This window comes from Muntiacus reevesi, chromosome 4 (assembly GCF_963930625.1).
Source record: "Muntiacus reevesi chromosome 4, mMunRee1.1, whole genome shotgun sequence".
Lineage (NCBI taxonomy): Eukaryota > Metazoa > Chordata > Mammalia > Artiodactyla > Cervidae > Muntiacus > Muntiacus reevesi.
In genome coordinates, this window is record NC_089252.1 from 146962332 (window position 1) to 146985031 (window position 22700).

The following is a 22700-nucleotide window of genomic DNA, read 5'->3' on the forward strand; positions in this document are numbered from 1 at the left end:
GGGTCCAGAAAACCAAAGACCCCAGAGGCATGCCCCTCTGTGGCTCCAGGGCTCTGCCAGCCAAACCTGTCCCCAGACAGGCTGCCTTCTTTTCTCACCTGCTTTAGAGGGACCTGGCGTCTCCCTAGTTGCAACTCCATACTGGCTGGGAGGTGAAGCATTATGGGACATTGTCCACTTTCCCATCATGCTCCAGGGCTCCAGTTAGCCCTTGGCGGGTTTGGGAGAGGAGAGGAGGGAGGGTTGATGCTGAGAGTGGGAGCCAGGCCCATCGAGGTCCCGGGAGTGAATGCCGCATTGTTGGCCAGGCCAGAGTCACAGATAATTACCTCAATTAGTGACAATGGGAGAGTAATAAATACAGGCTTAGTGTCTCCTACCCCACCAGGGCTCCGAAGATTAATCCAGGCTGACGGGCGGGCCCTGAAAGGCGTGATGGACAATTCATTAAACTCCCCAAATGCCGCACAACCTGGGCGTGAAGGCTGAGTTAGCCCCCTGGGGGCTGCGCCTTTGTCCCGATTGTGTGTCTCCGCCACCGCAGAGCCGGGCAGCCCCCAGAGAGCGGGGAGGTGAGCGGGGCTCTCCCAGTCGGGCCAGGCGGCGGGGGGATTAGGCCTCGGTCCGGCCCTGGTTGCCCTGGCACACCAGCCCGGCCGGGCTGGAATGTCCGTGGCGGGGAGCGGGCCGAGCGGAGGGGCGGGGCCGACAAGGTGGGGTAAGGGGGGCACATAAAACCGGGGGCAGGAGGAGTTAATTAGACGCCAGCCGAGGAGGGCGAGGGGCCACAATAGGGCTGAGGGGCCGCCAGGGACGGCCCCTTCACTTCCGAGGATTAATAGGGAGGAGAGAAGGGAGGGGTTCGGCTCTGGGGGAGGAGAGCTGGAGCTTCCCAGGGTGGCACTGCCCCCTCTTGCCTGGCTTGGTACTTACTTGGCAAATGGTTGGGAGGCAGGGGGCCCTGGCGGCCGGGGCAGGTACCCCCCTAGCATCCCACAGAGTGGCTCTTTCTTCCTTGGGTGGTACCTCCATTGGTAGGATGGTTGGGCAGGGAGGAGAGAAGGGAGGTAGTAAAAGCAGGAATGTTTAGGGGCCCTGTTCTCAACGCCCCGCCTCTCCAAACCTACTCTGAGGTGGAACCGGGAGCCTGAAGCTTTACCCTTCCTGATGAGGCTGGTAAAACCAAGTCCGAGGAGGGGCTGGAGCTGGTGTTCGTGCATGGGCTTCGGGGCTGCTGTGTGCCTGCACACACGCATGCACATGCTTATTTGCGCAGATATGCTTGCGCACAGGGCCTGGCATTCAGCAGGCCCTCTGTTAATATCTGTTGAGTGAATGAGTGAACTTTGGTGTTGGGTGTGAGGAGAAGCGGCCCTGGGCTCCACCGTGACACGGAGTGAATGGACTCGGGCCCTTTCATTCTGAGCTCCCAGTTACGGCCCAGGGAGGATGAGGGCCCCACCTCTGAGCAGATGAGCAAACGTCCAGGAAAAATGAAGTGGCAGTGGCTCTTTCCCTTTGAAAAGGGAGGAAAAATGCAGTAGCCTCTTGGAAGCTCCACTTCCTCCTGGGCCCCAGGGAACAGGGCAGCCCTGGCTCCTCCCTAGGAGCCACCCCACCCTATACCCTCCCAGGGGATGACAAGGGAGCGAGTTGGCGGCAGTTCCCCGGGCATATTTATAACCTGCTGCTCGCTCACCAGCGTCTGCTTTTAGCCCAGACGGGGGAGGGGGTAGGGGGGTGGTCTGTCTCATGCTGGGCGCCCTGGCTGGGTGTGGAAAGAGTGAGTAAGGGTGAGTGGTGGGCAGCTCTGCATGGATATTCCTGCTCACACCACAGCCAAACAGCTTATTTTCTCCTCATTTTGTTATTTTTCTCCCTCTGGCCTGGAGAGGAGGACTGAGCCAGCCTGAGGTGGGGGGCGGGGGGTGCTAGACCCTGGGGTATTTGCAGCCCCACTGACAGGGTTTTTCCAGGGTGCGTGTGGCAAGGGTGTGTGTGGTGCTGGCTTGCTGACCCCCTGGGGACTGTGCAGCCTCAGTCCTCTCAGCTTTTCCGCTCCCCCCAGGATATTTCAGGACCAGTGCCTCCCTCACTCACTGAGCCAACCCTGTGTCTGGGGTCCCTGCCAGTCTCAGATCCCACCTGAAGATCAGAGGTGGGCGGGTGGATAGCCTAGGTGCAGAGGGCTGAGCTGGGGACTGTTCCTGATAGCACTAGCCTATGGTGACCCCCCCTTCCCGGGCCTGCTCTGGGCGCTGCTGCTTTCCTCTCCAGGATTTACCTGCTCCGTGTGAGGATGGCACATGTGATCCTAATAAATAATGGCTCCTAGGTAGTGCTTTGCAGATCTAGCCCTTTTGTTTTTTAAAAAAATTTTTTTTCTTTTGCTTGCTTTTTTTTTGTTTTATTATCGCATGTCCCTTTGAGGACCCAGCCCCATTCTGTATTTCCCTACCCACCCCCCTTGAAGTCCCTGTGGCTGGAAGTAAAGGACTTCCAAGCTGAGGACATGAGTATGGGAGTCTGTCTTTAAACTTCACGGTTGTGCAGAGGGCTTTACACTTCATTGAGCCTTCACAGTACTGCTCCCATTATCCTGACAATATCTTGATGTGCCTGATTCCCTGGCCAGACTGTAAACTTCTCCTAGCAGGCTCTATGGCTCATACATCACCGTATCCCCAGCATTTGGCATATGCCTGGCACAGAAGTGGTGTCAGCAAGTGTTCAAATGACCCTGTGTTTCACGTCCATGTACGTGATCTTGTCTGAACCTCATCACCTTCCTAAAGAAAACTAAGTACCAGTTATCATCCCTGTTGAATAGACAAAGCAACTGAAGCTGAGAAAGCTACGGAGTTTTTGAAAGTCTAGTTAGGAGCAGAACAGGATTCACTTCTTCCCTGCCCTTCTTCGGCTTCTCCCCGAATCTGGGTATTGTCTGGCAGGGGCCCATACCTCCTTTCCTGTCTCTGGGGGGATCTAATAGTTCTGTGGATTATAGACTGGACATTCTTGCCGGGGGTTCTTTACTGGACACCCAGCCCCATCAGGTACCTTCTACCCAGGATCAGTAAGATTTCTATTCCTCCTCCTCAACTGCCCATCAAAGCTGAACTGGTGCTAGCTTGGTGGATGGAGAGAAAAGAAAAGGGATGTATCACTGCAAGATTGAGCAGCTCCTGGCTCCACTTCCCTACCCCCACACATATCCCAAAGGCCAACATGGGTCAGAGTTCACACATCCAGGGAGAGGTGGGAGGCAGCAACAACAGCAAAAGAGTCCTGGGGAGAGGGGGAAATTCTCCAGTAGGCTAGGACCAGTCGTTGCCCTTAGGGGGTGGGGTGCTTCTTAGCTCCCCCGTCCTTCAAGCCCTCCCCTGGGGAGGGGGGAAGTGTTAGGATTAGAGACTGGCATTAGAGCTTAGCAAGCAGTTAGGGTTTGCCTGAAGTTAGGTTAAGGCTAAGGTTAGACCTAGTCCTAGGGAGAGGGAGTGGATTAGAGTTAGAGATAGGTTTTCGGGCTGTAGGAGAAATTAGTTCTCCCCTCGGATCTGGTGAAATGCACACAGAGGTATCCTATTGGTGGTGTTAGTAACAGAATCCTCATTTGGGCTTTCTATGGGAATGGCAAGCCTCATGGTTTGGTTATGGACCACAGCTGAGTTTCCTTTCAGTTACACTGGTTAAAGTCTAGCCTCTATTTGGATTCTAACCCTGCTGTTCTTCTCCCCCATTATCCTCTCTCAGCTTTTCACCTGTTCTTTGTAGCCCACGGTTTGGAAGTTGATGTCCTAATATGGCATTTCCCTGTCCTGGGAAGGAGAGTGGCTTCCCCGTTGCCCAACACCCTGACCACAGCTGGCCCAGAGAGGCTTTGGGGACCAAAACCTCTACACCCATGAGCCACAGCACCCTTTCTGTTTGGGTTTCTCTTTCTTATTTGGTTTCTTTTCAGAACACCATCATAGCTATCACTCAGTTGTAGTGATTTTCACAACAGCTATTCTACATAGGAAAGGCAGGTTCTCCAAGTTTGTTTTTTAATCCCCACTCAGCAAGGCAAGAAACTGAAGAAGTTATGGATTTTCGCATACATACAGCCAGTTGGTGTTCAAATAGGAAGAAGGACCCTGTAGCGTCTTTTGGCTCCTGACTGGGTTCATCTGGAGAACTGGATCCCCAGTGGCCTCATCAGGGTCATCCAAGGGACAGAATGTCAGAGTCCTCTTCCAGGGTCAGGAAACCAGTCCCTCAACAATGTATCCTATTTGTTTAAAGGAGGTAAGCAATAGTGTGTTCTGGATTCAAGGAAAAGCCACCAAGTCATTGATAAAAATAGAGATTTTATTCTGTAGAGGAAGATACTACATTGGTGGGGGCGAGGAGCCACTAATAGCTACAGTGGAAGGAAATACTGATTCCGGAATGCAAAGGCATCTTGGAGAAACTAGGGAGAGGGAAAGAGGGGTCAGAAAAGGCTGGAGAGCAAAAGGAGAGAAGAATGGAGAAGGATTAGGTTGGGGTGGGAAGTGGTCTCTGCAAACCAGGCTGGAACCCAGCACAATAAATAGTTTTTATTTACAACAACCAAACTCGTGGCTTTGTACCCACGTTTCAGTGCAAATTATTTACACACTGATGAGGAGGCAGGACAGGAAGGGGGTAGGAGGTGGCTGAGGGAGGCATGGTTCGCAGCTGTTCAATGGCTCCATGACAGAGGCTGGGAGAATGGAGATATTTCTCCCGGGTCCCCCAACCTCATTTTCCACATCACCACAGCTGCCCTTTCACCCCGGAACCTCCCACTTCAGCTGTAGGTGGGGAAGAGAAAGGCCCTGATGCCCAGGTGTGTGTTCTGGGTGTGCACCCTTGACAGGAGAAGGGGAAGGGCATGTGGGGACCTGGAGAAAACGGAGGTGAAAGGAGGAGGAAAGGCAGGCAGGTGGCTGCGCGCGGTGGAGGAGGCAGAGCTTCGCGTCGGGAGCTGACCCTGATGGGGGAGGGGACCAATCCTCCTCTCACCTCCCGGCCAAGCAGGGGGCAGTGCAACAAGGGGGTCTCCCGCGGAGAGGGAGGGAGGTAGGTCCGGGGGCGGGTCAATCAGGATGGCAAGAGGGTTCATGCCGCCCCAGGCAAGTGGTTTCAGGAGTCCCCAGGTCTGAGGAGGTGGGAGAAACGATGGGATAGGTAGGTAGGAGTCCCGGAGTGTGGCTGGAGGGACGGGGTGGTCGCAGATCCGGGTCTGAGGTGCCAGCGAATCTGTTTGGGGGTGGGCTTGAGGAGCGTGCTCCCAGGGGCCGAGTCCGCGCAGCGCCTCACAGGCACTCGTGCAGTACGCGCGTGTGCGTGCAGTTGCGGCAGCTGACGTGGCAGCACCAGTGGAAGGTGCAATTGCAGCGCTCGGTGACGCGCTGCGTGCGCGTGCGGTGGCCCCGGCCACAGCAGAGCAGCTCGCAGCCATCCAGCGCGGGCGACGAGCTATTGCAGGCGCGCCCCGCCGTGCCCGCGGTACCCAGGCGTCCGCTGTACGTGCAGAAGTTGGGCGATTTCTCGAAGTAGACGAGGTCGTGGGGTGAGGGAGGCTTGTGAGCCGGGTCCTCCGGCTCCAGGCGCAGCAGTTCCGCCCGCGATGCACGGTTGTTGCCGCGGTTGCCGTAGAGGACGCGCGAGGCGCCGTCGAAGCGGTCCCGCAGCACGTCGCCCACTGCGCGCAGCGTGGGCAGCCGCATCCAGCACGTGCGCACCGTGCATGAGCCCGACATCCCGTGGCACTTGCACTCCTGGCGCATCTCGGAGAACACGGTCTGGGGGGGTGGGGAGGAGAAGAAAGGACGGCCCCGGACGCCGTCAGAGCCAGAGCCACCTTCCCGGATACCGCCCCCTCCTGGTCGCCGCTGGGATCTCAGCAAAGGCCCAGGCCTAGCCAAGCCCAGAGGAAGGGAGCCACGGAATGTCACGCAGAGATTTGGACGCCAAACCCATCTCTGCTCCACCCGGAGAATCTGTCTTTGCCTCGCAGCCTTATTTTTTGAACCTGAACAGTGGTGGGCGTAGGCAACACAGTCCATGGGTTACATGACTTCTAACCTCTCTGTTGTCAGACTATCCCTTCCATTCTGTGAATCCCTCCAAGCCCCCGCGCCCTCCGGACGCCCTCGCCTGGTTCCTTACCCTAACCTCTGGCCTTAACACCGACCGTTACCTCCCAAGTTCGAGCTTAGCCTAAGGCAGGGACTCCGAGATCCCTGCCATTCGGTTTTGGGTGCGGACACCCTCAAGCAGGCTTACCGTGCGCCCCGCCTCATTGTTGTGAAGGTTCATGAGGAAGCGAAGGTCCCGCCCCTTCTCTCCGGAGTCCACAAACTCCCGGCCGAAGAGGCGGCCGAAGTCGATGTTGTCGCTGCAGCCCCCCCAGTGCCAATCGGGGCCCCCAGGACCGCGCCGCCGATAGTCGCACGTGCAGGATTCGATGGAGCCCTCTGAGCAGGAGCGCGCCACCGAGTGGGTCACCCCGGCCGAGGTGATGGCGAAGATAAACGCTGTTTCCCGACAACCTATTGGGGATGGGAGAGGGGATCAGCGAGGGGGCACGCGGGGTGCAGCCTGCACCTTCAGGGGAGGCCTTGGGACCTTTGAGTCCCACGCCCTTAGAGTCCTGGAAGCCCGGTGTTGGGAAGTTGGTCTCCCCGCGAAAGCACGTGTGTGGGCACGCTACCTCGTCCACACCTGTAATCTCGCTTTACTGAGACTCCGGGCGCATTTTGACTTCTCGGTGCAAGTGGGGCAGCCCCGGAGGAAAAAGAGAGTAGAGGGGAGCGGAAGAATTCTGCACCGCCAAGAACTCTCCAGCTCACATCAGCGATGCAAGCCTTGCTGAGCTAGAGGCAAGAGAGCAGCTTCTCAGGCTTCTTTGAGAGGGACTGCGGGAAAGCGGTGACCAGCCAGCGTCCAACTACTCAGCACTCCCTTTCGCTGGGGCAGTGGCTCAGAAAAGCTAAGCTTCCTGCCCGAGGCGCACGGGTTGAAACCTCCTGGTGGAACGAGTCTGGCCCAGAACTAGTGCTGGCATGAAGCTCTTGGCCGGCTGATTCTGTGACCCTGCAGATGCCCCGGACATCTTCCCTGCACTTGCCCGCCCGTGCCCTGAGGTGACCCCGTGCGCCCCTGCTCCCTGGAAGCGTCACCTTCCGGGGTACCCACCTCGGTTGACGATTTTGCCGAAGAGGTGGGGCCCCGAAGCCGTGGGACAGTTCCAGCGGCGGTTCCGGAACTGCCACTTGCACTCTCGCACAGCGCTCTGCAGCCCCCCGCTCACACTGTGCAGGATCCCCGGGTTCTGGCGGATCAGCCGCCGCTGTTTGCGGCTCAGCAGCTGCAGACTGGGCTCGAGTACCAGTTGCAGACTCTTGGAGTCGGTCAGCAGGTTCGTAGATGAGGCTACGTTCACGATGCCCCTGGTGAGATGCATGAGAGGAGTTCAAGCTCTGGAAGGGGACCTGCACCCTGACCCTACCCAGAAAGGTCATGCTTGCCCTGTCCTCTTCCTGGAGCTATTTGCCCACAAGAGCGGGGAGAGATCAATAATAAGGTAACGATTCCGCGCTTCGGCACTCACTAGTTTGAAAGGACTTGGCTTTCAGACTTTTGTGTTCCCAGGAATCAGGGCTGCTAGGCGGCCCTGCGCCCGCCCGGAGCTGGTCAGCGGAGTCATGGAGAGCCCAGGGACTAGATATTCACCTTGGCTCTCAGAGCCTGTTTCCGGACAGTCTGGCTCGCAAATCCTGGCCTGCCGTCCATGCCCACCCAAGGCGTGAAATGCTTGGGAGTTCCACCCGCTTCTTGGCTTCTTTCGGAGTGCACGCCTGCCCTTTCTCTCCAGAGGCTGGGAAGCCCTGTAGTGTGACTACCACCGTGAAGCTCGTTTGGGGGTTCTTGGAAGAGGGCAGTGCTAGATGGAAGAGGGCTCCCCGCCTGGAGTATCGTGGGCCGCCGGGCGGACCATTCACCCCACTTCAGCAGAGCTGGAATTTCTGGACCAGTTCCGCTCCAGAGCGCCCCTCGGTGTCTCAAAGGGAAGTCAGAGCGCTGGAGGAAGTCTGTCTGCGGACGGATCCCAGAGCGTGGGAGCTGGATGGGGCTGGCCCCTGGCTCTGTGCCCCGAGACAAGTGGCGACCCCGCACCAGCTCACTTACCACCATCGGCCACTGCTGTTGGCGGCCAGGGCTGCAGGCAGAGCGGCCAGCGCCAGCAACAACGCAGCAGAAACCCAGCCAGGCAGCAGCGCCCAGTGCCCCATGGCCTGCCCGGCCTTGCCCGCTCTATGTTGCAGTTGGGGCGGCTTTGGCTGCTGCCCGCGGCGGTGGGACGGGACGCGGCGGTGGCGGCAAGTGGCGAGAGTTCGCAGTCTGGCTCTAACAGCCCTGGGGGCGGGCGACGGGCTGCATGGCTCGCGGTCCCAGCTGGTGGGCTGAGGCAGCCACGGCGGGCGGCACCGCCTCTTATAGTTGCGGCGCTGGCTGAAGTGACGATAGGAGGCTGCCCCGCCGGGCCGCACTGTGGCACCAGGGCGCACCGGTCAGGGGCGCAGACAATGGGCAGCGAGCGGGGCCGTGGCTCCCGCCCGTCTGAGGCGAGAGCTGACGGGCTGGCCGTCGGGGCTCACCCCCGCCCCCTGCCCGGTGGCTCCCGCCTCCGGACCTGCACTGGCCGCCGACCCCTCCCCTCGGGACGCCCTCCCACGCGCGCCCGCCTCAGTCCTCTCCGCGTCCGGAGCCCGTCGGGGACCAGCGGCCGCCAGGGGGCGCAGCGACCAAGTGTGCTGCGGGGACAAACTGCTAGGAGCTCAGCCACTTCGCGGCCCGCTGTGGGGCTGTCCCTTCGACGTCACCCCGGTCCCCCATCCTGAGTGGAAGAAGGAAAGCTGTGGTTCTGGGCAGCGACTCTGGGGAGACGCCTCCCCGCCCATGAACCCCCGACGGCTGAACAGGGAAGGAGAAGGGGGAGACGGGTGGGGTTGGGGCTGTGGTCAGGGAAATCCCGGGCGGTGGGGGGTGGGTGCGGGGATGAGCTGAGCGCACAGGCCCGACCATGGAGAGAAACCTGAGGCAGCAGAGGCTTGTACCTGTGGGAGGAAAGAAGTGCACAAGTGCCTGCCAGTGTGTGCATGAAGTGGGAGAGTTGTAAATGAGACTGCGTGTGAGAATGTGCATACACACATGAGTGCGTGTCCTCGCGGACAGAAACTCCCATGTTCTGAGGAGGGATTTTAGGAGCCTTTCTCAAGAATCTTGGAATTTAGCTGAGGTCAGAAGGCATCATCGAGTCATCTTGTCACAGCCACCACCTGGGACAGTGCATCATCTCCTGTGTGTCGGGAAGGGGGTGGCCAGGAGAGACCCAGAAGGTTGACCGAGGAGCAGTGTCTGGAACTGTGTGTGGAGGTGGGTGGATGAGTAGGAGATGAAATATGCATCTGTGTGTCACTCTGACCCCGTGTTCCTTGGGTCATCCTAGAGTGTGTCACCCCCTGGCATGTGTCAACCTGTGCCTGTCACTGGGGGAGGCGGACAAAACCTGTAGCCAAGGTGGTATCATAACGGATGAGGCCTGGAGCAGCGGTGACTCTGAGACTAGGCTCAGAAAAGAAAGGCAGTAGAATCGCTGTCAGGTGTGTGTGTGTGGAGGGGCTGGGAGCAGAAGGGCTGCTGACCAAACTGAACCCAGAGCAGAGAACCTGTGCGTCCACGTTTCTGCTCCGTTCTGGAATTTTCTACCAACTTTCTGTCTTCTCCACCTAGAACTCTGGCTCTCTTCACTGTCACCATGCTGGGATACCTAACCCTGACCCTAACGCGCCTCCCTACATCCTTTCAGCTTCAGGGCCCCTCTTCCTCCTAGGGAATGAGTGCCTGCTGTTCCCCGTGTGGGATATAGAGGGCACTGCCAGCCTGGTTATCAGGCCCCGCCAACACACGCAGGTTGCCCCTGGAAGAGGAGGATCTCCTCCTTTACACCTCTCCTCTCTCTCTCCATTTTACAAAGGAAAAACTAGATTAGGCAGTTTTCCACGGGCCCCGCAGCTAACAAAGGGATGAACGGTAGAGCCAGGTTGAAACCCAGACTGTTCTGACTCAAACCCCATGCTTTTACCACCTTAATGGCTGCTTATGATTGTGCAGGCTGGGGGCCCTTCCCCAAACTGGGAGATAAATAAAAATGGTCTTTAGGATCTTCCTGCCTCCATTTTGATCTTTTTTTTCATCTTTCCTGAATTTAGGATTTTTTTTGACTGAGTAATGTACCAGGCCTGGTCCGAAAGAGTTCCAAGTCCCAGAAATGATCAGGCCTCCCCTCCAGTGCAGGCAAATCACTGTAAAGAATAAATGCCTGATAAGTTTAATGAATCTTCCTGGGGCTCTTGCATTTTAAAAGGATGCATATTAGCCCAAATGAAACCTGATGGAGGTTATTTTTGAGGGGAATATCTTTCCCAGGCCCTTTACCCCTCCAAGGATTTGACGCTGAGGGACAAGGTGTACTGGCTTAGCATCTTCCACAGATCTAAAAGCCAGTAGCCCCTGCAGAGGCCACCCAGCACAGATGGCTCAAGTTAAGTAGACAGTGTACCTTGGGCAGCTTGCCCTTTGTCCCTGACGAGTTTCTTCCCACTGGGGCCTGGGTCACATCTTTTGGTTTAGTGGGTTGATAAAACCCCATGGAGGAGGGAGCTGGGCTTGAAGACAGGGCAGTCCTGTCTGTGGCCACTGGTGACAAGCACAAGTGGGAAGGGAGGAACAAAGGATTCCATATCCTTTGTTCCACTATTCCACCCACCAGGGATAGTGGGGAAGAGTGGGAGGGCTCGAGGTCTGGTCAAACTTTGTAGGACCTGGCCCAAATTTATTTAGATCAAATCATCACTCTATCAATTATCTTCTCCTCCTTTCCTGTGTCATCAGTTTACCTCTCTACTGGATCATACCTATCAGCCTACAAATATGCTGTAATGTCTCCCATCTAAAAAACCCCAAAACTTTATTTGACTTCATATTACCACCTAAGTGTGCCCCATTTCTGTGCTGTCTTTTACTGCAGAACTCAAAGTGTTGCTTTAATCACTGGTGCCAGTTTCTTTTCTTTATTCTCTCTTTCCACCACCTTAATGACATCTTTGAACCCACTGCATTTTGTCCTCAAAATCATCCATGACCTCCATTTCGCTCTACTGTCAAATCTCAGTTCTCATCCTAACAAACTTTTTAGGAATAGCAGACAAAGTTGAACACTTCCTCCTTGAAATAGTTTCACTTGATTTCTGGAACACCATTCCTACCTCCCTGACTGCTCACCTTCTCAGTCTCTTTATCTGGTTCCACCTTTGTACCCAATTTCTACGTGACTCATTGAACTGCACCCCATTTCAATCTGCAACTTCTTCTTCTGAGTCTACACTCACTCCTTTGGTGAACTATACAGTCTCATACTTCCTACTTTAATCTCTGGCCCTGAACTCTGAACTTGCACATCTAACACTTGAATAAACATCTCAAAATGTACAATATCCCAAACTAAACTCCCAATTATTCACTTGCACCTGCTCTTTATTCAGTCATCCCCATCCCAGTGAATGGCAACTCCATCCTTTCAGTTGCACAGGACGAGAATCCTAGAGCCATCCTTGACTTGTCTGTTTTCTTATAGTCTATGTCAAATCAGTCAAAAAACCAAAAAACAAAACTCCTGCCCTTCTGTCTTCAAAACCCCTGTAGGTTCCTCCCTCCAGCCACACTGGCTTCTTGCTAATTCCTTGAACATACCAAGAAAGTATCTGTTTCAAGATCTTTGCACTTGCTTTTCTGTCTTCTGGAATGCCCTTCATGTGTTTGTTCCTCCACATCCCTTTCACTCCTCCCCCTTTATAAAATGGAATTCCACCACCTATCTCCTTTACCCTGCTTTATTTTTTTTTGCATCACTTTTGACCATGGATACCTTTAAAGGCTTAAAGTGGAAAGTCAGTAGTAAACCACCCTCTTAAAATAGGATTTGGAGAGAGAGATATCAGAGGGGAGAGGGGCTTTACCTAGATGGGGGTCTGGGGAGGAAGCAGGGGACCAGGGCTGAGAGCTGTGGGCAGAGGAGCCTACCTTCTTTTGAAGCACCAGCAGGTGTCACTCCCTCTTTGGGCTGGGAAGGCATCAGCCTCTGGTGGAGAAGGGGGCAAAGTTCTGTCGTGGGTAATTTTACTGATACGTTGGGGGCAACTGCTGAATGTTGGGGGTTTCTCTGGAGTCCAGTGGAGTCAGCTGCGCACGCTCTGGTGCCGCCGGGTGGTGGCCTCTGGTGCTGCAGCAGAAAGCGTGAGAGGCGGAGGGTGGGCAGCACGGCTGAGCTCACCGCCGCCGCGGGCGCATCCATCCCTCCAGGGCCTATAATTTGGGTTCCCTGGGCCTGGCCGCCCCTATCAGCGGCTCAGCAATAGATGAGTCACCCGGGACCCCGGGCCAAGGCAAACACGGGGGGAGGAGGAGGAGGAGGCTTTCGAAGCTGCACTCAGCTTTAGCCACCGCCTCAGTTGCTGGATCCCCCAATCTCCAGGGACCCCCACTCTTTTCTTTGACCCCCGCCCTATAGAGCCCCAGTGTTTGCAGATTGCTCTTGATACATCCACCCCTATGATGGGAAGTCAGCCCCCTACTCTTCTCCGCAGGGGAAGGGGAACTAGCTTGCTCCCACTCCCTCCCTGAAGTAATGACAGCCCCTCACTTTCCCCCTGCTGTCATGGCCCCAACCCTTGTCAAGGTCTCTCTGGTTCCCACCCCTCTCCCTTCCTGGAGCTGGCCGCGTGCTTGGGGTATTAGGCAATGGGTGTGTACCCACAGCCCTCTCCAGGCCCCGCCTGCCCCACCACCCTCCAGCCGCCTGCGGGTCAGTGCTCAGGCCAGCCGGTCGGGCCGAGGGCACGGGGGCCAGCTCAGGCCACCCAGTCTGCCTGCCTGTGGCCTCCCGTCCCAGAGCTGGGCTTCTGCTGGGAAAGGAAACAGGAGTATAGGTCTTTGGATTTGGGACAGGCCAGCCTGGGGAGCCCGGGGGTCATTAAGATGTTGGAATCTGTGGTAGTAGCTGTGACCCTGACCCTTCCTTGGCACCTGACTTTGCCACAGCCCGACAAGGGCTGAAACCTGAGGGAGACTTGGAGTCACGTGGAAAAATGCAAGTGTCCAAGAGGTTCCCATGGGGGAAGAGCATGGGAAACCTTGTCCCCCTCCTCCAGGGACCTAGGTAAAGTTCCAGGCTGACATGCAGGAAGGACAAGGACAGGATCCAAAAGCTACTAAGATAGGGTGCAGATTCTAGTGGTCTCAAAAGCCACACACGGTGTGGCCCCTAAACAGGAAGGAGGGATAAGAGCCCCTTCTCTTGTAGGGCTTCTTCTCCTCTACTCCCCTCTCCACCCAGAGGTGGGAAAGCAGAAAAAAGCAGCCCTCTTTGATCGCAGCTGTCCAGGGTCAGGAACTAGGGTACTTTCACCTCCCCAGCCTGCCTGAGGCCTGGCACATAAAGGTGATTAATAAATATCCCAGCAGATGAAAGTCATTAATCTTTCTCAGATGGCTTTGCCCCCCAGACAGCAGTGCCCCCTGCAGCCCAGGGCAAGACCTGCAGCCACACAGACTAGAGGCTGGCTGCCCAGGAAAGCTGCATGGCCACTACCAAGGAAGAGATGACTGTGGCTGTGGGTTTCAACCCTGTGGCTCTGCTTCCCCGGGGGGCCTGTCTCTGAGTCAACGTGCCAGCCTCGGGCGCGCGGGGCCAGCCGTGCCTTGGGCTGCGGTCTGGCAGGGGCGGGGGGCGGCTGGGAAGCCTGGGGCCCCTCTCTGGCAAAAATAGCCCACAGTGGTTAGAGCTGGGAGGGTGAGTCAGGCAGGAGCGCAGTGGCGCCTAACCTAACCCCTTCGCTGCCACTGGAGCTCCCTAGGGTGGTTTGCCTCCGTCTGTGCAACCCACGATCAGACTCTTTGCCTGGCCATCCTCAGGCTGGGCTCAGTTTGGGATCCCGCCTCTTTCCACGTGAAGCAAGTCTGCGAGTCTGGAGCAGGAATATGGGCCACCGCGGAGTGCAGACTTGGGATCTTAGGAAGGGCAGGGGACCTCTGCTGGCAAGGATGCCTGTGAGCCCAAGGAAGCACAGGGGCAGGCTGAAGATCTCCGGAGCTCCCGGAGACTCTGCCAGAGCCAAACTCTGAGGCCAGAGCTGACCCCTCCCAAGGGGCAGGCGTAGGGCTCCGAGGTGGGCGGAAGCCAAGCCACCCAGAAGGGAGTTACTCCCGCCAGCTCAGATTGCCCTGCAGTGCGCTCTCCCCAGGCTCTTGCGCAGAGACCAAGACCGTCCAGCCAGGCAAGTTCGATCTGACTTCCGTCTTCATCTGGTCAAAGGCACCTTCCAGTCACTCAGCTATCGGTGGGGGAAACTGAGGCATAGAGACATGACCACTGGGGACCAGGGGCTTGGTTCTCTAGTCTGGGTCGGCACACCCTCCTTGCAGCCTTGGCGGTCCCAGAGCAGGTGAGTGGAACTCTGGCCACCTCCCCCTTCGGTGGGGCCAAGCCTGAAACCCAGGCGTCGGGGGAGAGGGTGTGTGAGTACGCTGGGAGGAGGGGGAGCGGCTGGGCTCCCCGGGTCAAGGCGGGGGGTGTGAGGAGTGGGGTGGGGATGCCCCGGGCTCGGGGAGGGGCCGCAGCTCTGTCAGCCGCGGCAGAGCCGCCGGTGAGCTCGGCGCGAGGAGAGCCAGAGCCCCCAGTTCTGTGCTCGCCCGCTCGCTAGCTTTCTCGATCACTCCCTCGCTTCCTCCCTCCCTTCCTCCCGGCGGCCGCGGCGGCGCTGGGGAAGCGGCGGAGAGGAGTGGCCCTGCCCTGGAAGAATGCGGCTCTGCCGAGGGGCCAGAACCCGACGCACTCTCCCCACAGTTTGAACAGCCCGAGCCCAGGCGACCGGACCACGCCGGTGGCAGACTCGGCCCCAGAGCAGCTGGAGGTAATGGGAATTGGGAAAGCAGGGAAGGCAGGGACTCGCACTGGGGGACGCGACAAGCACTCTGTTAGTCAGACAGACACGCATCCGCCCACGGGGGCACAGAGACGCAGAGAAAGCCCGGGATACTGCCAGAGATAAAGACCTAGCAAATAAAGGAGTGGCCCCAGATTTGGAGGGCAGTGAGAGGAGAGCAGAGGGGTGGGGTCTGAGACCGAGGACCTGGTGGGGACCAGATGAGCAGTGCCAGGAGGAGAGGAACATGTAGTTAGGAAAGGTAGCGGTCGAAGAAAAGGACTCAGCCTGCACCACGGTCCATTTCGAGAGGGAAGCAAGGTCCCCTCCCAGACTTGTGGCACCTGGAGCCTCCCCTGGCTCCCTACCGGGGCTGCAGAGGGCACAGTGGGATGGGGAGCCCATTCCTCCACCCTTTTCAGGGAAGCTGCTAGATGGCACTTGGAGACTACACTCCCCCACCCCCACCCTGCTGGCTGAGTGGCAGGGAACCCCCTCTCAATCCTGGCCCGCAGGCCTCCTGAGCAAGAGCTGGTGAAGCTGTGTTGGGCCTGGGAAGCCAGTCTTGGGGCCCTTGAAAAGGGAGCGGTGGACAGGATAGTGGAGAGCTGTTTGTGAGACTATACAGCTGTTTGCACGTGAGTGTGTCTGTGTGCCGGGCACTGTGTCTGGCTGGGTGAGCTCCAGGACGCTGGCTTAAGTCCCAGTTTCTAGGCCCACACTCTTCTTCCAGGGCCCAGGTACTCTGGGAATCAAGGGCGTGATCTTACTGTTTTGTTTGAGCGGGATGAGAAGGGTCAGTGGGGTGGACCTGGTGAGTTAGGAGCCGGAGTTGGGCATCCTTCGGTTGCCCAGGTGAGCCACCCTATTCCAGAGCCCTCCCTAAGTGTCCCTGTCCTGCAGGCCCTGCTCGATCTGCGCATCGGGGCCTTAGGGCCCGGGATTCGACATGCGGGAGGAGCCCCGGCCGCGGCCTCCGCCCTCGGGCCTCGCCGGTCTCCTGTTCCTGGCGTTGTGCAGTCGGTGAGCGGTCCCCCTGTCACCTAGCCTGCGAGAGAAAGCCCTGGGCTAGAGGCGGGTCGGGAGGCGTCGGAGGGAGCGCGAAGGCCTGGACTGCAGACCCTGAGAAGCCTTCTCGGTTCCCAGGGTCCTCGGCAATGAGATTCTGGGCTTGAAGCTGCCGGGTGGCGGCGAGCCGCCGCTGACTGCCAACACCGTCTGCTTGACGCTGTCGGGCCTGAGCAAGCGGCAGCTGGGCCTGTGCCTGCGCAGCCCCGACGTGACGGCGTCGGCGCTCCAGGGCCTGCACATCGCGGTCCACGAGTGTCAGCACCAGCTGCGCGACCAGCGCTGGAACTGCTCGGCGCTCGAGGGCGGCGGCCGCCTGCCGCACCACAGCGCCATCCTCAAGCGCGGTGAGCCTGACCGGGCGAGTCTGCGCCGCCGCGGGGGCTGGGGGGCGGGGGGCTACGCCGACGCGAGCGGAGGCGGGAAGGGACTGGTTCACCACTCCGGGAGGGGCCTCTCCGGGAATTCCCCCCCGGAGCTGCGCGGAGTAGGGTCTGGCCACCCGTCTGGGGCCCCGTGCTTCAGACTTCCACCTGCGCGCTGCCGGCAAGGCAGCTGGGTCCCTGCTCCCTTACCCCAGGGCCCCCCTTTCCTGCCTCCGCCCAGCTGATCTCGGCTGCACCTGTGAGCAAGAGATGCCCCCAGCCCTAGAAGCTTTAAATGCCCCCCTCCTCTCCGTTCCCCAATTTTCTGCCCCTCCTCTCTGCATGGGACAAGCCCAGGCTGGTGTCCCCATAGCCTCAGCGGGGGTGGGGTGACGCCCCCAACCGTTTAAGGGTTAAACCTACTCCCCTAATTACTGGGGTTCCCAGGAGCAGAAGCTGGGAACAAAGACCCCGATGGCTTTGAAGCCGGGGAGCATCCCCCTCCTCGGTGCTGTGGGGGCCCCAGGTGGCTCTCACCTGAGCAGGTGAGGAAGTGCTGGAGGTGCGGAGAACAGGTCACTGCGGAGCCCAGCCTGGGGGCCCTGGTCTGGAAGGGCATCACTGTCTCTTGCTAGGCCATGCCCCAGTTTACTCCCTAAAGGAGTAAACATCCATCTCTGGCTCAGCCCAAGGGTGGGGGCAATACTTTGGGGACTATGGGGTTAATAGGCAGCTGCCATCTGCGGGGGAATTCCCAAGACTTGTGCAAACAGCTTCACCCCTGGAGGCTTGAGGTTGGGGGATCAGGAGGCTGGGCCAGGAGCCCTGCATCCTGGGATGGGAGAGGCCTGGCCCCTAAGGAGGTGCTCCCATCCACTCAGGGCTCCAGAGAGGGAGGCTGCTTTTCTACAGGGCCTGGTGTAGGGGAAGGCTTTGATGGCCCAATGAGAAGCATGTCTATCTAAGCCTGGGGAAGGCTTGGCATCCTGAGCCTCTGTGACCCCTAAAACATAACAAAGAAGTCAACATTTTAAGAGGGCCTTAGGGAGAATCACCCCCACCTCTCTCCCTCTCCCAGCAATTTATAGAGTAATAGCAGGTTAGGATAAATATAAGGGGCAATCTTAATGGGCAAATATAAAACTAGAAACTGGAAAGAGGAAGGACAGCTCCACAGCTCCAGCACTTTGGGGATTTTGGGCTGGTGGAGGGACTGATTTAAATAACCTTGATTAAAAAAAAAAGAACAACAACAACACAAAACCAAAGGCCTCTGCTTCCATCCCACCTGCAGGGCTGGGGAATTTCTAAGGCTTTCAGATATAGAACTAAGTGAACATATCTTCAAAGACCTCAAGGACTCTCTCTTAGTCATCTCTCATCTCCAGGGGTCTTTCCCAGTAGCCTAGCTCTTTCATCCACACCTGAAAATCCCAGACTTAAACAGAGCAAGAATGGGCCTCGGGGATCATCTCAATTCATCTTCTCCCTTTATAGATGAGGAAACTGAGACTCTGTGCTTTTAGGTTCCCTTCCTTCTCCTGTGACTTGCTCCCAAACTACTCAACTGGTAAATGGCAGGATCTGGACTCAGTTAGGAAATTCTGGAATTGCAGTTTGGCTGTTTCCTTGGGCCTCCTTACTCTCAGCGGCCTGTCAGACTTACCCCTACCCACACCCCTTTCATCCCTAGGTTTCCGAGAGAGCGCTTTTTCCTTCTCCATGCTGGCTGCTGGGGTCATGCACGCAGTAGCCACCGCCTGCAGCCTGGGCAAGCTGGTGAGCTGCGGCTGTGGCTGGAAAGGCAGTGGTGAGCAGGATCGACTGAGGGCGAAACTGCTACAGCTGCAGGCACTATCACGGGGCAAGAGCTTCCCCCACTCCCTGCCCAGCTCGGGCCCTGGCTCTGGTCCCAGCCCTGGCCCCCAGGACACGTGGGAATGGGGCGGCTGTAACCATGACATGGACTTCGGGGAGAAGTTCTCTCGGGATTTTTTGGATTCCAGGGAAGCTCCCCGGGACATCCAGGCACGAATGCGGATCCACAACAACAGGGTGGGGCGTCAGGTATGTGTGTGCAAGTAGTCCTGGGTCTTCCTGCCTTTTAAGGCCTGGCTAGATTTGAGAGGGCACAGCAGCATAAGAAGATGAGATGTAGGGGGTGATTGTTACCTGTGGGGTGGCCTGGAGCCAAGCAAGTCACTCAATCTCCGTTTTGCACCTGTAAAAAAGTCTAATGATACTACCTTACAATGTCATTAAGAGTGAGCTAGCAAACAGAGCACCCAGAATAGTTTCTAGTCCTTGGTGCTCATTTTATATATATATATATATATATATATATATATATATATATATATATATATATATATATAATTAGTATAATTAGTATAGCTACATTCCCTAGAATTTAGGGGTTCTCTGGGCTAGACTCCCTGGTTTACCAGGTTCACTCTAGAAAGAGCACTAGATTGGGAGTCAGGACAACTGGAGCTGAGTCCTGTTGCTGGCTAGCTACTAGCCAAATCTCCATAACCAGCTGTTTGTTGAAGATGGGCAATTTGCTCTCTGCTCTGGCTTCAGTTCTCCAACATAAAACGAGGGAGTTGGGCTATTAGCCAGTCTCATGGTGCCCTTTCTCTTCTGATATTTTATTGCCATGCTTCCCTCTGTTTGTTTCTGTATGCTCTCTATTCCCTCCCCTCTCCTGTGCCTCTGTGCTCTGTCCATTTGCTGCCCTCCCCTCTCATTTCTTCCTCGCTGATGCTCTAGGTGGTAACTGAAAACCTGAAGCGGAAATGCAAGTGCCATGGCACTTCCGGCAGCTGCCAGTTCAAGACATGCTGGAGGGCAGCCCCAGAGTTCCGGACAGTGGGGGCAGCCTTGAGGGAGCGGCTGGGCCGGGCCATCTTCATTGATACTCACAACCGCAACTCCGGAGCCTTCCAGCCCCGCCTTCGGCCCCGTCGCCTCTCAGGAGAGCTGGTCTACTTCGAGAAGTCTCCTGACTTCTGCGAGAGAGACCCCACTGTGGGCTCCCCAGGCACGCGGGGCCGGGTCTGCAACAAGACCAGCCGCCTGCTGGACGGCTGCGGCAGCCTGTGCTGTGGCCGCGGACACAACGTGCTCCGGCAGACCCGAGTCGAGCGCTGTCATTGCCGCTTCCACTGGTGCTGCTACGTGCTGTGTGACGAGTGCAAGGTCACAGAGTGGGTCAATGTGTGTAAGTGAGGGTCAGCCTCACTGCGGGGCTGGGGCAGGGGAGGGGCACCTTTGCAGCCTTTTGCTCTGATTTCTGTCCAGGGTCAATCTTGGCCCCTGGCAGCTCAGAGCGTCTACCTGGAAACAGCTTTGGGTCAGGTGGAGTCTGTGACGTGTGGCTTTCTCCCCCACAGTAGGAGGGCCTTGTGGGGGAGCTGTGACCCTCTTCTGCTCCTTGAACATCTGAATGGAATAAGATGAACTGTGTTGCTCTCCCAGCCACCCAACCTGGGGTCCCTTTATCTCTCATATTCATATTCCTTTTTTTTTGGCTGGGGAGTCCCTATAATTTGCCCACTCTTTTCTTCTGAGGGATAGCCCCAGCATTGTGTGGAGCCATACAGCCCGTATCCAGAAAGAGACCTCTCACTCCTATTTGCTGTTTCTAAACTCCTCTACTGCAGCCTGCACCCCGTCTTAGGGAGTCATAGGAGCCAGTGGTAGAGAGGTTTTTCTTAGGGAAGGGACAGGGTGCAGGGCACTCAAAAACCCTGAAAGTTGTCTGTCAAGGCCCTTAGGGAAGCTGTCTGCCCCTATTCAGATGTTGAAGGGAACCCTCCAAAGGAGGAATTTTACCCAAGACTCTCTGAGCCTCTTTTTCTTTCTTTAGCAGGAGGGGTGGGAATGGATAATTTATTGTACTGAGACTTGTTCTTGGTTTTTGTTTGTAATAAAAATAAATTAAGTTCCTGGACTGGTGAATACAGATGGTTATATTTCTAGCCACACTTGGGATCCCAGGCTTGGCTACTTTTCCAGGTGAATTCTCTTACCCTCCCATACTCAGTGACTTTATGTATATCATGCCTGGTTCCACAAAGGATTTGAAATGGTCTTCAGGTGACTCAGTTGACAATTTTTAGTGTGGAAAAAACTGGGTGGGGCAGGGGGACTTCTAGATGTGAGGGACTCAAGATGTAAACATAGGCCCTATTCAGGTTTTCTGTGCCCCACCTCCAGATTTTGCCTTGGCCACTGCCCTATAACAGGGCTTGGAATTTTTTTTTTCCCTCAATTCATGGGCATGCCTATGTCCAATAAAACTTTATTCACGAAAATGGACTGCGGGGCCAGATTTGGTTCTTTGGCTGTGGTTTGTTTTGACACCTACCCTACACAGTGAGGTCACCTCTGTTCTGGGATTTTCAGGTCCTGAAGATGTCTCACCATTGAACCTGGACTCAAAAATGGCAGGTGCTTTTCTCTGTGGTTCCAAGTTGGAGAACTTGATGATAGATACAAGACTAACAGGGAAACATATATAAAGGACTCCTGCACTCAAAATTGGAGTTTTTTGCTCTGGAAACCAGCAAAATCAGCATGCTATCCCACTGAATTATTTGCATATGTAGTTTGTCTTTCCCTATTCAGAGCTCTTCTGCATTTAATCTCAGCAAAACAGCTCCTTTTTCTTTTAAGAGATAACCATAACTAGAGAAAACAGAACTTCTTTTATTTCAATTCCACTTTCTTTCTATTCCTAGTCAAGTATTATTGAAAATAAACAATCATCTTTCAATTTAGAAAAGCTATAGCACAAATTTAGAACTTTACAAATAACTGATTATTTATGGGGTTGCAAGATGCTGACTCTGTCAGGTCATCTCCTTGGCCAGAAGATGTCGAAATAGTCCTTTTCACACCTCTAGGCGATAGCTATATCTGACCCCAATTACCCTCAAAATCAGGTAGCATCAAGGTAAGAAGGACAGCAAGGGGTGTTGGTTTAGGGTAGTACTTTATGGCAAAACTTTATGTCCTAAATTTCCACTTGCACTCTGAGAATTCTTGGTTTGGAAATTTGATGGAGGTAGGCCTTTAGGCATTGACTGAGCTTCATGTATGCATGGGCCAGCAGAAAAGAGATGGATGCAGCTACAACAGACATAGGATATGAGGGAAAATAATGATAAGGAGCATCCAGAGTGGGAATTTCTCACACTCAGGAAGAGAGAAGAGACTGGCCAATGAAATCACAGCAGGAATATTTCAGTTTTCCTCCAGTTCTTTCCTCTGTGCTCTCTTTGGCTCCTTTTCTCCTTCTAACTTTCTTCTTTCGTCAGACACACTCTGTGGCAAACTGAAGCCCCAAACCACAACCTTGAGAAATTCCAAATGGATTTTGTCAGCGAGGCCAACACCCCCCTCCCCACCCCTGCTCCCGGCACACGCACTGGGCTCAGGCCCAGGCCTGGGGTCAGTGACGGAGACAGAGCGGGTGGCTAAAATTTCAGCTTTGGTTAGCGCCAACGGCAGTCAGAGGGATGGGGAAAGACTGATCAACTGTAGTCAGCCCTCTCAGCCTCCTTCAGCTCTGGATACAGCTCTTCTCCTCTTAGAGCATTAGCCTTTCAAGTGGCTGGGGAGCTGGGGAGTGGCAGTGGCTGGCTTATTACTAGCTGAGCAGCACCCCTCCTGTCTGTGCTCCTGTTTGCTCTATGGTGAGCACCCAGTAATGCTGCAATAGCACTCCCCTCTCCAGACTCCAGAGGGTGAAGGATAGCAGGGCTGGAAGATTCTCTAGTTCCATTCATCAGTTCTGACTCAAATACCTTGGGACTTGCTGCTAACCATACAACACTATCACCATTTTCTTCCTTCTGTCATACCTGGGACTCAACCTTGAGAGGATCTGAAAACTTGGGCAGAAACACTGATAGGTGTCACCCCCTGTCAGAGTCTCACAAGGCGTCTTGGTATGGTTGAGGCACTAACAAGATCAGTTGCAAAGCATAATTTTGGTGATGAGTGTGAGGGCATAACCTGTGATGTGTGCCTTGAAAAATCTAGGAAAAGAAATGGAAAGAAAAATCACGTGGAGGTATCATGGGGCCCACTCTAGGAGTCATTAAAACACTGGAGGAGTCTTTTGCCATTTAAAATACAGAGCTTAGGAGAGTCAAAGTCCTTTGATGGCAACAGCCCAGCAAGGAGAGGATACAATTCTTTTTGT

The 22700-nt window shown here is 55.8% G+C and overlaps 2 protein-coding genes across 3 annotated transcripts; one reads left to right on the top strand and one right to left on the bottom strand.

The window, feature by feature from the left end:
• Window positions 1-5321: 5321 nt before the first annotated feature.
• On the bottom strand, window positions 5322-8303 carry WNT1 (Wnt family member 1). Its single transcript, XM_065932136.1, has 4 exons — window positions 8200-8303; window positions 7207-7460; window positions 6295-6560; window positions 5322-5810 (listed from the first exon to the last, which is right to left on the bottom strand). The coding sequence occupies exons 1-4, from the start codon at window positions 8301-8303 to the stop codon at window positions 5322-5324; spliced, it is 1113 nt and encodes a 370-aa protein (XP_065788208.1).
• Window positions 8304-14387: 6084 nt separating this feature from the next.
• WNT10B (Wnt family member 10B) lies at window positions 14388-20805 on the top strand. Of its 2 annotated transcripts, none has more exons than XM_065932137.1 (6): window positions 14388-14573; window positions 14928-15041; window positions 15957-16076; window positions 16200-16468; window positions 18180-18553; window positions 19259-20805. In XM_065932137.1, the coding sequence occupies exons 3-6, from the start codon at window positions 16003-16005 to the stop codon at window positions 19715-19717; spliced, it is 1176 nt and encodes a 391-aa protein (XP_065788209.1). In that variant the 5' UTR covers window positions 14388-14573; window positions 14928-15041; window positions 15957-16002; the 3' UTR covers window positions 19718-20805. The 2 variants fall into 2 exon arrangements, with proteins under 2 accessions (XP_065788209.1, XP_065788210.1); XM_065932138.1 differs by having other exon boundaries at window positions 14975-15041.
• The last annotated feature ends 1895 nt before the right edge of the window (window positions 20806-22700 follow it).